The sequence below is a fragment of the Podarcis gaigeae genome, assembly GCF_964106915.1.
Source record: "Podarcis gaigeae genome assembly, chromosome: 2".
Lineage (NCBI taxonomy): Eukaryota > Metazoa > Chordata > Lepidosauria > Squamata > Lacertidae > Podarcis > Podarcis gaigeae.
Genome location: NC_139679.1, coordinates 25413378 through 25431139, shown reverse-complemented (window position 1 = coordinate 25431139; position 17762 = coordinate 25413378). Strand labels below are relative to the sequence as shown.

The 17762-nt window shown below is 43.1% G+C and overlaps 1 protein-coding gene across 4 annotated transcripts in view; it reads right to left on the bottom strand.

The window, feature by feature from the left end:
• Positions 1-3153: 3153 nt before the first annotated feature.
• The window catches only part of AXIN2 (axin 2), an 80609-nt gene continuing 66000 nt past the window's right edge, over positions 3154-17762 (bottom strand). For all 4 annotated transcript variants that reach the window (XM_083727469.1, XM_083727468.1, XM_083727471.1 and 1 more), the window contains 2 exons: positions 16783-16950; positions 3154-6034 (listed from right to left, as the gene is read on the bottom strand). In XM_083727469.1, the coding sequence (XP_083583595.1) occupies positions 5908-6034; positions 16783-16950 (295 nt within the window). In that variant the 3' untranslated portion in view covers positions 3154-5907. The remainder of the gene's footprint in view (positions 6035-16782; positions 16951-17762) is intronic.

The window sequence follows — 17762 nt, the reverse complement described above, 5'->3', positions numbered from 1 at the left end:
CTGGGCTGAATGATGGGGGTGGAGACGCTCCTTTAAAAAGTATAAACTCCTTTAAAAACTTATTTTCTGTAAGTTATCTATGTTTGCCAGTAGCAAGATATTCCACACATATTTAAATGGGTGAATATGACAGGCACAAAATTTTGTGGGTCATCCTTTTGGCGTGGTGGGGTCCGTACTCAAGAAACAAACTGCAACAAGATAGAAGCTTGGTTTTTAAAAAGAAAATCTGTGCAGACATTCTATGAATGGTCTCTTATTAAAAGTGCTGGGGTTGGGGACTTCAGCCAGTATTTGTCAATATGAAGACTGATGAAATCGGTCGACTTCTAGACAAAGTTTCCTTTGGCATGTCTTCTTTCTTCCCGGGTGCTTTAATATCTTTGCTGTCATATTTTCTCACTGATATCAGCAAGTGTGAGAGTCAGAACTTTTTTTGATTGTTTGTTTAATGAAAGCTCAAGTTCTCTGCGTTCTAAGAGTGCTTGAAAGAACAGCTCAAAACTGCTCCAGGAACCACTTTCAGGAACCCCTGCATCATTCTGGTCAGGTCAATCTGCATCAGAGTGCAGGATCAGAGCGCAGGATCAGGACCGGCACTTCTGAAATAGTCAAGGTGGTGCCATTCTTTGAAAGCGACATATTAAGGTGGTATTTAATGATCACCACATCCGACTTACAATCAAAACAGGAGAGAGTTTTTCCACTTCTCATTCATTTTTAAAGGACTATTCAAACACCCTTTTATCTCCACTAAACAGCCTGCCATGTATTTGAAGACATTTTATTTTTTGTTTCTACAGACATCCAGGGGGAGGCAAAAAGAGAGGAAAGAAAAAGAAAAGAAGAAGAAAAGAGAGAGGCGAGTATTTCAGAATAGAGATATATGAAGATGCAAAGGCTTATATAGCAAGCGAAGGACTTCAAACATTCATCTTCCCAAGAAGAATTAGACTCAGTGTGATTCATTTTAATAGCAGAAGAAGAAGAAATAATACTACCGTGCAGTCTAAGTTCCTAACCTTTGATGGTAGAATAGGGAGAAAAAAAATAACTTTCTTCCCCCATGTTGCTGAAGTCTCCCTACCCATCTGTTATGTCCAGCTCATCAATTAAGGTGAACCCGCGAACTTGAGGTGTTTAATAAAGACAGCAATCCATTTAAATGTGGGGAACCGCCTGCAGCTTTATTTTAACTGAGAATTCAGTTCTTAGCCCTGTGTACTCAGTGTGAAGTTTTTCTCATGTTAGGAATGAAGTCTCCTCTCACAGGCAAAATAATTCCAGATGCACTGTTACTACCTGGGCAAGAGCAGAACAGGGAGAGGGCGGAGGAAGGACTAGATGCCATTTCTGGATGACACAAAGGAAAGAAAGCCCAAGTTTTTAACAAGGGGTGTAAAAAGGGCACTGCAATGGATGGCAAGTCACAGATAAGAGAGGTCTTAGGTGTCAGGTATCAAGAAGACGGGCACTACGGTGAAACAGAGGTTTTCACCAGGTATAAATCATCATCTGAAGCAATGTGACTGGTCACAAAATTAAATTCCTGAATCATAAGATGAGAAGGATGCAGAAACTGAATATGAGGTGTGTGTGTGTTTCAATATCCAAGTCTTTTTACAGAATGCAGAAACAATGGCTGGGAGCATTTGGAAACCTATACAGTGGTACCTCAGGTTACATACACTTCAGGTTACATACGCTTCAGGTTACAGACTCCGCTAACCCAGAAATATTACCTCGGGTTAAGAACTTTGCTTCAGGATGAGAACAGAAATCGTGCTCCGGCAGCGCAGCAGCAGCAGGAGGCCCCCATTAGCAAAAGTGGTGCTTCATGTTAAGAACAGTTTCAGGTTAAGAACGGACCTCCAGAACGAATTAAGTACTTAACCCAAGGTACCATTGTATTTAGAGCTTACAGCCCAGTGATCAAATATACTGCTAGGACAAGCCCTATTGAACGGGAATAGGATATAGTTACTCTCTAGATCAGGGTTTCCCAAACTTGGGTCTCCAGCTGTTTTTGGACTACAACTCCCACCATCCCTAGCTATCAGGATCAGTGGTCAAGGATGATGGGAATGACCCATTCCCATCCCAAGGATGATGCTGAAGACCCAAGTTTGGGGGGAAACTGCCTAGGACCATGTCTGGAAGTAACCAAAAACCCTCTACGGTAAGAGGAACTGTGGCTCTCTGGATTTTACCATTAATGCACATTGTGAGAACGTTAGAAACTCCTCTTGACTTCAGAAGTCACTCTCTTCAGCGGGGACTGTAAGGTAAGTGTTGTTTAGCTTCTTACTGAAGTGGGACACCAGGTCTATATACCTTTTTGACAAGGCCACCTCTATGTTAATGAGCATTAATGGGGCTGAGTGACTCAAGGAGCCACCATTTTTCTTTCAGCACTGCCTCAAACCTTGCCCTGAAGACCTCTTATATGATGTGATACACATTGATTTAATCTATGCCTAGGGTCTAGTTATTTCTGCTTTGATGGTTACCCACACGGACTTTTCAAGGCTTAATTTGCTGTGACTTGAGTCTGCCCAAAACGACATGTTTCGTCCTAGTCCCTCTGCTTTCAGATACATAGGAGGTGACTGTAGATACTTACGTTAGCTACTATTAGTAAGATAATATCAAAACATTTAAACTGAGAGGAAACAGAACCCTGCATATGCTCAAAGACACTCTCTTCTTTGCCTGAAGGCAAAATGAGCCATGTTTTCCTGGCATCCAGGGTCTCAAGGCTAAATTAAGGTTCATTGTAAAACCGCTTGCGATTTCAACTTTCATTACTTCAACTTTTCAAACTTAGAATGTTTTAAACTTCCAAAATTGCCTGGATTCCTGTGGTTTGAGATTCAGTGATCTTAGGACAGCTGTCTAAAGATGATAACTTACTTAAGATTTCTTCACTCCCAGTTAATTAACCCACCACTCAATTCAACCCCTTGCATTTTCCTTTTGGTCTCCCTTCCCTCCCCCTTCCCACGCAACAAAGTTCTTAAAATGAAACTCCTAGGAATGTATCTCTTTGGATTCAGGATGGTTTGGATGGTTGAAACTTGCTCTAATAAGCAAAAAAAAAAAAAAGACTCTTAGATTAAAAAACCAGGACAAAAAAAGGGGGGAAAGATAATATTAATTTGAAAAATATAAAAATTTTAATAAAGGCTACATCTCTTAATTACAATAATTATTGTACCAAGTAATTTTTTTTCTTTAAATGAAACTCTTTATAATGCATAATTTACAGTATAAGTAGAACAAATGTCATGGCAAAAGTCATAAAGTACAAGGACTTGTAGTAAAAAGGCATAAAATATATTATACATAAACCCCTTTACACAAAGAAGGGAAGAGTTTGGACCCTGAACACAGGGCGTAACATGGCATATTAACACCATGTAGGCACAGGTACTGTACTGATTGAAGTGTTTTTCTTAAAAACACACACTAGAGATAGTGTATTAATAGCGTTTTCGCATCACATTCTTTCCTACACTATATACAGACATATTATACAAAAGAAATGTAACATTGGCATACAATGCACCAATTAAAAACAAAACACAATAGAAATAAAATGTGTTTTCAGGGTGGGTAGGTGGGGCTTTTAAAAAAAAAACTTTTTTTGCCACAACACACACAATCCAATTAGAGGATGTATTTGATAGTCTGAACAACGACACACCCAAAGCGAGAGACTCTGTTGCCCTTATATAGCTCAGTGGAATCTTTTATTATGGGGAGCCATAATTTCATCATCTAGAAAGTTGGAAGCAAGCTATGCAGGATTGAACAGGGCACTAGCTTCCATTTGCTATAATGGAATGGGATGGGGCACCATACATTTTGACGGTTTGGCCTATTAAATACAGTTTACCATACAGAAAAGTACCACTACCGGAAATGTGACTACATTTCTTCAAATAAATAAATAAAAAAGCATCACTGATTTCGTTGAAAAACATTCTATTCAGGGTTTCCCAAACTTAAGCCTCCAGCTGTTTTTGGAATACAACTCCCATCACCCCTAGCAGGAGCTGTGGTCAGGGATGATGGGAACTGCAGTCCAAAAACAGCTGGAGACCAAAGTTGTGTGTGTGATCTGGCTAAACTGGTGTTTATGTGAACTGGATGGTTTCATGTACCGCTTTTCATAAAACTGGACTATATGAACCATTTGGGTCTGCATTAACTTCATAATTCTGCACTTGGGGACTTGTTATAGGATGCTTTGCTGAAGACACTGGAAGCAATGCAATGCATTGCATATTGCAATGCTACAAAAATACAGACAACTGTATATTCTTACCACAGAAACTGACTGATAAGACCCATATATTGTTATTACCCCTTGTAGCTGTTATATTTATCCCATGAGAACACTGCTAGGTCTGGTGCAGAGCCAACATTCTCAATCTGCCCATGGTTAGGGGAATCAGGAACACCTATGGGCTTGTGTATTCATTCTTCGTCCTCTCCTGCAGTGAATTTTCCCCAAGCTCACCAAGGTGCAGAATTCCTTTGGACTATCATTAATGGTAGCCATGGTGAGCTTCAAACCAAACTTCGCAACTATGATTGGAAGCAGGCTTGAGCAAACTCTTCTAAACATAATCACAGCTAGCATTACCATCAGGGCAGATATAACCCTGCACTGTGGTTACGTGGGTGGCGCTGTGGTCTAAACCACTGAGCCTCTTGGGCTTGCCGATCAGAATGTCGGAGGTTCAAATCCCCATGACGCGGTGAGCTCCCGTTGCGTTGTCCCAGCTTATGCCAACCTAGAAATTCGAAAGCATACCAGCGCAAGTAGATAAATAGGTACCACTGTGGCGGGAAGGTAAACGTCGTTTCTGTGCGCTCTGGCTTCCGTCAGTGTTTCGCTGTGCTAGAAGTGGTTTAGTCATGCTGGCCACATGACTCGAAAAGCTGTCTGCAGATGAGCGCCACACCCCAGAGTTATCTTTGACTGCACTTCACCATTGAGGGGTCCTTTACCTTTTACCTTTACTGTGGTTATACCCAAAAGAGGATTCGTAGGGAAAGGGAGCAGGACGAAGAATGTAGCAGTCTAAGGGGTGATCCTGATCTCCTAACCACTGATAGGCAACCGAGTATTATACATCTGAACGAGACCTAACAAACAGAGCAGCATTGATTCAAAATCTACCAATTTTTAGAAGAGCAAATGTGTAAGACAATATTCCCTCTTCCTCCCCTTTTCCTCCAAAAAAACAAAAACAAAAACAGCTGGAGGAATAATGCTGGACAGAACATGATTCCAGCTTGTTTTCTAAGGTGGCAGAAATGAATTCACTTTTCTTTTCTTCTTAATAAAAGACAAAATCTAATGATTTAGATAGTGGAAACAAAGTAAATAATAAAATATAAAACCACCCCTTTTTTCCATATCACATCGTCTCTTCTCTCCATTGTTTAAAGCAGCATGTCCATAAACTGGACTTAAGGGAAAAAACCAGACTGTTCAATAAATATCAATAAGGATTACTGTAAGGTAAGCTATACACAGTTTCTCTTAGTCCATAAGGTTTGGGATCCCCAGGAAGCCATATATTATATATGGAAGTCTTTCAAAACATGGTCTGCATCTTCAATAACCCAGAGTGGTCATGTTTTCAATAAATAGTTCGGGGTTGTTAACATCCTTGCATCCAGCTCAACAGACACCTTTTAAAAAAAATATATAATGTAAGGCTGATTTGGCAAAGTCTTCATAGACCTTAGTTTGTCTGTGTTGCTTTTTCTTCATTGGTTCCAACCTTCCTTCAAAAGCTTTGTTTGGTGGTTTTGTCCAAAAGCCAGCGTCCTTTAGCTTATTGTCTCCTTAAAACACACTCACACAGACAATGCCAGCCAGTCAATCTATCAGTCAATCCTCTCCACTTTCCCAAGGACTCTTCCTTCGTACATTGGCAGAACAGTGTCGTCGTCCCAGATTTCCTCGAAAACTGCACCGCAGTCAAACTCTTTGCTTGCCTTCTTGAAGTAATACCTGGAATCAATAAGATCAACAGATGCAAAATAAATGAAGAGCATTTTGGAATTGCTGTTTTTGAAAGTGTCTGTAGCAAACATCCAGGCAACATTCCATATCCAGAATGCCGTAGGAGCCCAACACCCCTTGCCCAAACACCAAACTCTTATGTTTCCATGGGTAGCTATGGCAGAATTGAGACAAAGAACACCAAACATAGCATTAGAAGACCCAATGGCCCATCTAAGTCCAGGATCCTGTTCTCACAGCGGCCAACCAGGTTCCTGTGGGAAGCCCACAAGCAGATTGAAAGCAACCTGCTGGATCAAACCAAAGATGAAGTTCAGCAGCCATAATCTGCTGCCTCCCAATTGCTTCTAGCATCGTCTTGCAAGGTAGGAGATAACAGAACACCCAACTGGCCCGAGCAACTAATATTCAACAGCACAGTGCCTCTGAATTTGGCTACCACCATTGATCAACCCTACACTCTGTGAATTCCACCCCTTCCATGCCTCTTTTACAAAGGCATTTAAGGCAAGTGGCTATTAGCTCATCTTGTGATCAAATTGTGATCCATTTGCCACAGGCTGGCATTACCTGACTGCTTCTTTGACATAGTACATCAATATGATCCTCAACGCACTCTTCCCCAAAAGCCTTGCTACATCTTATAATGTTGTTAACTCTCAGGCTAGTTATCCATATGATTCACCCTAAAGACACACATTATGGTTACAAAAGAGATGCTACTGAAAAACAGCCTGGGCATGGCAAGCGAACCTTGCCCTGTTTGTCAACATAAGGACACATGGATTTCCATCATCACCGTGTGAAACTCCATAGTCCCATTTCGTGCTGCTGACTGTTGTTGAAGTGGTGCATGTCTCGAAATGTGGTGGCAGAGACCCACATGGCAAGTTATGTTACATCTAAGGGAGAGGGATTTTGACAGGCCCCATTGGTATGCAGAATTGGCTTAGCTTGCAGAATGTAACTTTTATCTATGGTTTGGGGGCAGGAAATGGGAGCTTGTGACCCTCCAGATATTGTTGGAGTACAACTGCCATAATCTCTGACTATTGGCTGGGGCTGATGGGAACTGGAGTCTAGTTGCCTGCCTTTGGTTAAGGGACAAGAGGGGCACCCCCTCACACACACACACACATGGAGAGGGAGAGAGAGTTCAGACTGGACCTCAGCATTGTAATTGAGCCCAAGCTGTTTTGAGAGAGTTGTGCTGACAGAGAAATTATCGCAACTCAGTATTCTGCCTTATATTCCTGTCATAAGATATACAAATGCTGGACTGGAAGGAGTTTGTGTCTTCACAGAAGCTGCTGAGACTATTTCAAGGAGAGTTATCCACTGGCTAGGTTTTAAACCTCCACGCTTTTTGAAAAACCCTACTGTCGTTCTCTGTGTCAAAGTTTTGCAATAGACCACTTTAAAATGACACTGCATTATCAGCATCCTTGCTATATTGATATTATTATTATTATTATTATTATTATTATTATTATTTCAGCAAACCCTCACAGAACGTATTATTTAGTTGTATGCCTTTGCTTTTAAAAGTTTTATTTATCTGTGGGTAAGAAACAGGCTTTGGGATTTCTGCTGTGTTTTATTGTGTTAATTTTGTTATGTACAGTAAACCCACAAACTTAGGTGCATTTCACTTGTGTACATTCAGCTTTACGCACTAGGCAGAAATGTTTGAAAAATTAAAAAGGGGGCAGAAATGAGGCGGGTGTCCCATCCAAGAAAAAAGACTTTGGAAATCCCACCTGCCATTTACCCAAAGTGTTTTGACTATACATAATGATGGCTTTAGGTGTGATCCTCAGAACATAACCCTCTTGTAAGTCGTGGGCACAACTTGTGCTTAATGTGATTAAGTGCTCTATAAATCTTTGTGTACAAGCAGATGGGAAAGAAGAGTCAGTGAACTGAAGCCCTGAAATGGGAGGTAAATCTGCTTTACTGGAACTTGGAAGTGCAAGTTCAATTCTGACCACAACGAGGTGATTGCAGCACCATGGTTCTCAAATATTAGGAAATGTCTGGCTTACCCCCTCAGTTTATATCAGGGGTAGGCAACCTAAGGCCCGTGGGCAAGATGCGGCCCAATCACCTTCTCAATCTGGCCTGTGGACAGCCTGGGAATCAGTGTGGTTTTTACATGAGTAGAATGTGCCCTTTTATTTAAAATGCATATCTGGGTTATTTGTGGGGCATAGGAATTCATTCATATTTTTTTTCCAAAACATAGTCTGGCCCACCATATGGTCTGAGGGATGGTGGACTGGCCCATGGTTGCTGACCCCTGGGTTTATATCAACGCCCACAATCTTGTCTTTTATCATTTGCAAGACCAGCACCACTGATTTTGCTCAACCACATATATTTTGACAAAGCAGTCTCCATGAGAACAAGCCCTACAGCAGTGAACTGCCCTCCCAAACCAAGCTAAGCTTCCACAGCTCAAAGATCTACACGATTTAGACTGGACATATCACACTCTGGACATATAAATGCAACTTAAGAGGAAAGCTCTTGGAAAAACAAAAGAAGGGCAAAAAAGCAAACTGAATGTACCACTTAATAATTTTTTTGAAAGAAGAGGCACCTTTGGGACAGTTCTTTAAACCACTTACAGATATTGGCAGCAGGAATGCAAAGTTTCTCCCTGGCCAAGCATCTGATTTAAGGAAATAAAAATCCAAAACAAAACACATTATTTCTGATTTAGCCATATGACTAAACTTTATACAGCACCGCTCCTACAATTTTGAGACTTCTACTAAAGTGGCTTTTAAAGAAGAGAGAAAAGTTAGACATTGTAAAACCGGGAATATTTCATTTGAGGCATGTTGTTTTTTCCTTTTTCTTTTTTAGTAAAAGCTCCAAACTGCTGACACATTCCAAAGAAGAACATCCAAAAACAGAACAACACTTTAAAAAAGGACAGAGATTGCTACATCTCTGCTTCGATATTTCCGAGTGGCCCCCTGCGTAATGAGCAATCTTGGCTTAGATTGCAATATTTGACACAGAAAGGTCAAGAAGGAGTGTCCCGCTTTCCCTTTCTTCAGGCTTGGGATCGTTAGATCACGAAGCCAGTGCTCATGCAGACAAAAAAAATTAAAAAATAGCGCCCCTTCCCCTCTTGTGTCAAACAGTAAGGACCCCTCTATTATCCTGAATTAGACCGTTCAGCTTCTTGATTAAAGGTTCCTTTTATCCCCCCTTCCAGCATTCTTCCTTCTCAGGCTGCTTAATTGCATATGCACAAAATGAAGGCCTTCCATTCAGAGGGTTAGCATTTCGGGAGCCTGCTTGTCTACTACCACACACACACACACACACACACACACACTCCTTGCACCCAGGCTGATCTCTCGCCCTCTTCCAAGGAGCTCTCTTTTGCCATGCAGTCACAGGCAAGGAAATATTCTTATCCGATCAGCCTTAAGGGGAAAACACCAACAAGCACCACCCAAGTTTTAAACTAACTAAGTATATTCAAAGGAAAGGCAGCTTAGTCACATTTTCTACCGTTTTTATTTAAGTATCCCCTCAACTTTGAATTCCCTCTTATAAAGCAACTTTCTTTGGCTAGGGATCTACTCGAGCACCCGTTTTTGCTTTGATATTTAAGACCTCTGAACATACCAACAAGAGACTGGTTTATCTGACAGGAGGTTTTATTTATCTGACTTTGATTAAGGAGATAACAAGATGGGTCTCTTAATCAAGTTAGAAAAGGAAAACTGTTCAGTCATTGGACTTTTTTTGTCACTTTCAGATGAACCCATGGATGTAACAAAATCCATTTACTTCAGAAGAGGCCAAAATTCTCCCACCGACCAGCCTTCCTTTTGCTGATCCAAAACCAAAATACAATGAAACTTCCTTCTAGAATCCCTCAAGCTAGCAGGCCAGAGAGGAAAAATGAGGAGGGAGGGGGGAAAACTTTGAATGAGGCACAAAAGGACTTTCACTCCGTTTTATCTCCTCCTTTCCAAGAGGATAAACAGCTGTAGCAATAACTTCCCCCTTGATCTTAAAACTCTGGCAGCGTTGACAAAATTCTTTGTTTGAACGCCACATTTTTATTTTCTTGAAAGAAAGAAGAAAAAGGAGGGGGGGAGCTCCACACGCTGACCTTTTCCATAACTACAACCTTATTTCTCACAGAGAAGTGCAAAAGGGGGGGAGGTGGGGGTTTGGTGAGGGAGAATGCAAACTAATATCTCCACCCCCCCACACACAACCTCTTAAAACACATCAGGAGGTCCTTATTTGCTTGTGGAGGGGGGACTCTCTCCATTGAAACAATTTTTGAAAAAATGTGGCAAGGTTTGCTTTCTTTCTCTCCCCCTCTTCTGCTGCATGTCTCTCCCCCCCATTTCCCCCCCCCCCACTTTTTCTACATCTGGCACCCATACAGTCTACAAGGCTTGGAGTTACTGCTCTTTTTCTGAACTACTGCCATGTTACCCAACACTACGCAGAGTGAATAAGAGAGAGAGAGAGAGAGAGAGAGAGAGACTGTGTGTTTGTTAAGTGTAAGGGCATGCTTCTGATATTGTGTGTGTGTGTGTGTGTGTGTGTTGAGAGAGAGAGAGAAACTCCAAAACTATTATATCGCCTCCTAATATTTCCCCTAAAAACAATCAACAAAGGTACATACCCACCCCTGAGTTCACACCGCCTCAGCTGAAGAGTACCCCAGCAGAAACCTACGTTGTTGCAGACTGACTCGTTCAATAAAGAATTTTGAGTGTCAACCATTTATGCATGCCTTTGTGTGTTAAAAATGAAAGGCACAGGCTTCAAAGACATGCTTATTAAGTGTGCCTTGGAACAAAATCAATGCCAGATGTGACCAGAGCAACCAAGCCAATCCTTCCCCTCAGCAATGCCTGCAACTCTGGGCAGTATATATATGGCCCTGTTCCTTGAAGGTCACCTGCAGCTTCGCTCTTCGTCCCCCTCTTCTCCCCCCAACCAACCCACCCACCCCCAAATAATAATAATCAAAGCTTGGATCAAAATGATTCCCTGAGGGAGCAACACATTCAGATAATTAGTTTCACCTTGGGTCTGTACAAAATTCCTCCCCTCAATATATATATATGGGAATCTTGTACAGTATGTCTATCATTTCTCTCTCTCTCTCCGCCCCCCCACTGGTCTTTGGCCTCAGCTCCTTTAGTACACATTGCATACAAAAGTCAAAGAAATAATAAGCCCAAACTTATCTGTCACTTTAAAATGCTCTAACCACATTTACAGCGCGATCCTATAGCAGGGGCCGGCAACCTGAGCCACCCGCTCAGCGAGTCCCCCCGCACTGCGCTAAACTGCCACAGCGCAGCGCGGGGACTTGCTTCCATGGTGCCGGAAATCGCGTCTGTGCATGCGCAGATGGCGGAAATCGCAGGTGCGCACACGTGATCCGGCCCATGAAGGGATCTACACTGGAGTGAACCGGCCCAGGTGAGGTAAACCTTGCAGACCCCTGTCCTATAGGAATGGTAACAACCTCAGCTAAGCATCATCAGTTTCATTCTAGGAGTTCTTCAGAGGTTATCAGAATGATCCGGTTCTGATTTTCCCATCACTGACTTCCATAAAATACACAGTAAGCAAATTCAGGGCCCCTGGCTTTGTGTCTACTTAAGAGATCTAAAAAATTCTGGAAATTTTGAAGTCATTGGAGGAGGGAGGGTTTTGTCAGGAAAAAAGAGGAAATTTGGGGATAAATGGGGAATGAACTACTTTGCATATCAAAAGTCACTTTGTAACTTTATGCATTATGTATATTGGTCTACCATATAATTATCATATCTGGTATATTAAAAGTTACAGTTCATCCAGACAATAATTAACAATTGAATTTATTAAGGTGTTTTGGGGTGTGTCCCTCCCCAAGCAGCGTGAACTGAACGGCAACAAAATTTTGTCGCTCTCTACTTTCTCCCGCTTCCAACTACTCCAACAAGAGGAAGGCCATGATCAAAAGAGGCCTCAGAACCTTCTTCCTTCTCTTGTGACAATGGGAGTGCCTTCCAAGAGACAGAGATGCATCTTGCTCTTGTAGGTGAGAGTTGCACTCGCCAGTGGCGTAGCGTGGGTTGTCAGCACCCGGGGCAAGGCAAGTAATTTGCACCCCCTAACCCATGGATTTGCGCCCCCTAACCCTAACCCCCAGATGTTGTGCCCAGTGCGGCCGGCCCCCCTGCACCCCCCACGCTACGCCACTGGCACTCGCAGTTGACAGATGAGGACTTAATACAGGAATTGTAACGATGGGATACTGTACATAGTCTTACATAAAGGTTTTCCTGTTGCACACTTTTAGAAATCATTTGGGAGGGGGAGTGAATAGATGAACACCTTGTCTTAAACATTTTGTTCATCATTGTAAAAGAAAGTGTTTCACGATCCCCATTTTTTAAAAAAAATAATAATTGAAGGGAAATGAGGAAAAACACGGGGGGGGGGGTTAAAATAGAATTTTTCATTCCCTGCCCCTGGGACTTTTGCATCTCCACTATATGTTTTCAGACCCATGTCTCCACTCCATTTATGGCAGTGTATGCCACAGAGACATGGTATGCAAACAGAAATCTAGGTTTCCCTTAGAGTGTGGTCCTGAATTTTTTTGTGCTTGGGACGGGATGGGGAGCAGATTTGAACAGTGTTAGAAACTGGGGTAGAAAAGCTAGGAGCCAAATGGCTTCTAGAACCTGAGTTGTGGGTGCCAAAACAGAATGTCTAGTTGCCCCAGGCGGTCGGCAACATTTTTTTAATCATTTTGATAAGCATGCACTAATACGCAATTCACATAAGTGACACATTGTTAATATCACCTTCTTAGCATAAATCATGAATACATGTTTTAATTTTGTGTTTACAACAAAAAATATTGGTAGCGTACTTCGGTTTTCAAAACACTCTACAGTGGTACTTCGGGTTACATACACTTCAGGTTACATATGCTTCAGGTTACAGACTCCACTAACCCAGAAATAGTACATTCGGGTTAAGAACTTTGCTTCAGGATGAGAACAGAAATCGTGCTCCGGCAGCGCAGCAGCAGCAGGAGGCCCCATTAGCTAAAGTGGTGCTTCAGGTTAAGAACAGTTTCAGGTTAAGAACGGACCTCCAGAACGAATTAAGTACTTAACCCAAGGTACCGCTGTACTCTTTATTGTTAAACTCCTTAACATATTGTCTATCCTTAACATATACTCCGAGGCTTCAAAGCACATACATTTCAGCAATCCTTGAGTGTCAGCCAGGCATGAAATAAGGCACTTAAGACTTTCTGAGGTGCTCGCAAATGGAGAATCTTTAGGCACAAAATGCGCCCGGCGCCCTGCTAATTTCAAACCCTGGATTTGGAGGGGAGGGGGAAGCCCCGTTGTGCTAGCAGGAGCCCTTGAGCCGGCATCCACTAGCACACCAGATTAGTTTAATCTGGGCCTATGCTTGCTATGTACAAGAGATGCAGGCCCTACTATGCTTTCCTCTATGCGCATCATGAAAACATATTAAGGCAATTTACGAAAAGCCTACACTCAGATTGGTGGTGGGGAGCATAGATCCATTCCGTAAAACTGGCATCAAAGGACTGGACAGCACAGTGAATAAAGGGCCTATGTTCACTGAGTTCTACAATCAAGTTTACATGAGAGCTCTGCTTGATCAGCTGAACGTACCATCTAGGCCAGGGGTAAGGTAAAGGTAAAGGGACCCCTGACCATTAGGTCCAGTCGTGACAGACTCTGGGGTTGCGGTGCTCATCTCGCTTTATTGGCCAAGGGAGCCGGCGTACAGCTTCCGGGTCATGTGGCCAGCATGACTAAGCCACTTCTGGCGAACCAGAGCAGTACACCGAAACGCCGTTTACCTTCCCGCCAGAGCGGTACCTATTTATCTACTTGCACTTTGACGTGCTTTCGAACTGCTAGGTTGGCAGGAGTAGAGACCGAGCAATGGGAGCTCATCCCATCATGGGGATTCGAACTGCCGACCTTCTGATTGGCAAGCCCTAGGCTCTGTGGTTTAACGCACAGCGCCACCCGCGTCCCATAGGCCAGGGGTAGTCAGCCTTTATATACCTACTGCCCACTAATGCATCTTTCTTGATGGTAAAATTTCCTTACCGCCCACCAGTGCTCGATGGAAGGAGGATTCAGCTTGTACCATAGAACACCCCCTACCGCCAACCTAGAATCCTGAAAAGCCCACTAGTGGGCGGTAGGGACCAGGTTGACAACCCCTGATCTAGGCCATCATTCTGCTCTCACGGTAGCCAACCAGATGCCTGTAGGAAGCCCACAAGCAGGGCCTGAGTGAAGCAGCATTCTCCCCACCTGTGATGCTCCCAATGCTACCAGGAACCCAAAATGCACAATAACTTCTCCTTGGTGTGTTCAGCCACCACTTCATAGAATTGTAGAGTTGGAAGGGACCCTGAAGATCATCTGGTCCAATCCTCTGCCAATGCAGGAATACGCAGACTGTCCTTTACGGGGACCGAACCTGCAACCTTGGCATTATCAGCACCACACTCAAACCAACTGAGCTATGCATGCACTTGCACAACAGCTGTCTATACAGGGAAATCTGTCATTTCAGGCTAAGGAAGCAAGGAAGAAAAGCACTGGCAGCTCAAACCACATGGATACTGCCTGCCACATGCTGGTTGCCCCTTGGAGAGTTTTAGTTCGCATTCCCATCAGCAAACACACCACTTTGGTAGCATATGTGCTGCCCCGTAGGGATGGACTTTATATGCTGTAATTTCACACGTTTATATTCTGCTTTCCATCTGGTATGGGCACCAGATTCAAAGTGATTCAGAGTGATTTAAAAAAACACCACAAACAACCCAGAGTGATAACCAACAAATGGCTATAGAAGCCAGATAAAAAACATCAGAGTAAAGCTACAATGTGCTGAAAACCTGGAGGAATAAAAAGAAAAAAGCAGGGCAAAAGGATAAAGACAGAGTTGGTTGCCAGGCAAGCCTCCCTAGAGCACACATTCCTCAGGCAGTAACAGCAAAAGGCCCTATACTGGATTGCTTCCTGCCTCTCCTCTGGTGGCAGATGGACAGCTTCCAATGAGGACCTTAATACATAGGCAGGGCATGTCTTCATAACACAGAAAACACATCAAGGCAGGGGTGGCTCTCCAAATGCTGCTGGACTGCACCCCTATCACCCCTGACCATTGGGCATGCTGGCTGGGGCTGATGGTTGGTGGTGGTCCAACAATGTCTGGAGCAGAACAAGACCCCCTACCCCTGCTTTAAAGCAGTAAGTTTTCCAAAGGAACCAATGGCATGTTGTGAGCTTTTGGCAAAAACTCAAGTGCACCAGGGCAACTGTGAGTGGAGAAGACACAGAGGATCAGGAGGTTAAGAGTAACAAAGGGTAGGGAGGAAAATAGCTATGTGCGTAATTATATGGTCCTGCGGTAGAATGAATCCACAGCTTCCAATCTGGGTTTTGAGCCCCTCCACTGATGCTCATACATTTCCCACTGTCACAGTCCTGCCAGCTACAGACATTCACACCTTGGCTAATGTGAGAAGTGGGTATAATGTGAGCAGTGGGTTTGCTTGACTAAGGGACATTTGGCAACACAAATTCCAAATGCACATAGAATCATACAATAGAACTGTAGAGCTGGAAGGGATCCCAAGGGTCATCTAGTCCAATCCCTTGCAATGCGGGAATCTCAACTTAAGGCGTATCTCACTAAAGGCACATTCACACATTGGGTATTTACGCAGGACGTGCCAACAGAGGAAATGTGAGCTGCATGTCCGGTTGATCCTATGTACTGTCCAAGAGATAGATATGTACCTCAGGATCTAAAATCTTCACTCAATACTACAATTTTGATTTCGTAGCATCTAGTTTGCAGTACATTCTGTGAAACCTACACCTCTCCTCACACAGTTTGTGTCCTATACCTTCAGCAAATAGTGTACCAAGTACAATAAATCAAAGTGGCTTATTTCTAGTCACAAATTATGGTTTATCATTTTAGTCTGTTTCCATGGGCAAGCAGGACTTTGATTTAAGGCTTAGTTGCTTACATAGCCTTGTGCAAAACAAACCCCAGAATCACCTAACCAAAGGAAGAACACACTTCAGACGCTATCACCTCCCTTGCAAATAGAGACACATAGCTGTGATCTCGTAGGAAGCACTTACATGCGCAATAAACATTACTACCCCTCAGCAGCTGATTACTCTGAAGCTGATTATTTACATTTTGCAAACTGCAAAGAGGGAATAATTAGCTACAGAGAAATTGATTGCAGGGAAATCAAATTACTTGTTACAAACAAAACCAGAAGCACTTCTAAGGCAGCAGCAATAGCCAGGGAATGAACTCAGAATGAATGAATACCTATTACGCTAGACTGTGGCTCATCCGCTTGTGAAAGGAAACTGCGCTGACAACATCGTTATATAGTCTATCTATATAGGTGAGGCCTAGTCTGGTTGCTGGAGCAACCAATCCACCTCTTAACTACTATTGGTTTGGTGGGTAAATACAAAGAGGACAGCAGAAACTCAGACAGACTAGTGAGCAAAGTTGCAGCCAACCATCAAAAGCCTTTCCTTGTGGGAGGATGCTTAGAAATATCTCTTTGGTTATTTTGGCACACGGTCTCTGCAAACACAAGGGAAGAAGAAGAAGAAGAAAGAAACCACAAATATGCTTACCTATAATTTCCCTTCTTGCTCAGCTGCTCTTTAAAGTGCCCAAGTGTCAGGCTCTGGGCCTTTAACATCCTCCTATAGGGAATTTCCTCTCCACAGAAAAAATAAGTGACAACCAACTCACTAGGCTGGGAAGAGTGAGCAACAGGGAGTTTCTTTGGTTCTTTGTGACTGAAACATAAAAGGGAGGAAAGAAATAGACATTATTTAGAAAGCATTTATGCCATAGTCAGAGAGCACAACTTCATGAGGAGCATATATAGTCACCTAACCACCTATATTAGCTGGATAGTAAAATAAATGCATACGCTTGATATCTATTAGTACACCGAATTCCGAAAGCCTCCATGCCTGATAAACATTACCAGTGGATGGTTAGAGGAATGGGGTTTGCATTTAAACACAGAGCATTAAAGCCAAGGGGCAAGACCAGCATACTTTGTGGAGTTTTGAACCTGGAAATACACAAGCTTTAATTGCCAACCTGAAACCCATGTAAAAATCTCAAACTAGCCACTGAACATGTTTTGTGGCCTAAAGTTGGGGTTGTAGAACCTGTGGCCTATAGTGGATGGCAGCGTGGGGGCGGGCACTCGCCTAACCTGCTAATGCCCATGTAGCCGTTGCATACAGGGATGGAGAGGGAGCAAGGTAGAAGTGAGGCTGGTGCAGTGCAAACGCACCAGTGGAACTAACCTGCTACTCACACCAGTGCTTTTGTGCCTTGCCAACCTCCCCCTTTCTTTTCCAATATGCAGCAACAACAGAGGCAACCAGGGGTCAGGTGAGTGCTATTGCCCCACCCCACCTTCTGATATTGCCTGTCATCCTCCATACGGCGATACCCATCTGCTCCAGCCATCATGGCCAATGGGCAGGGATGATGAGAAATGTGGTCCAGAAATATCCGGAGGCCCACAGATGTCTCATCCCTGCTTTATAGGCTCAAGTCAATTTGGTCCACATGGCAACACTCCTTGGAG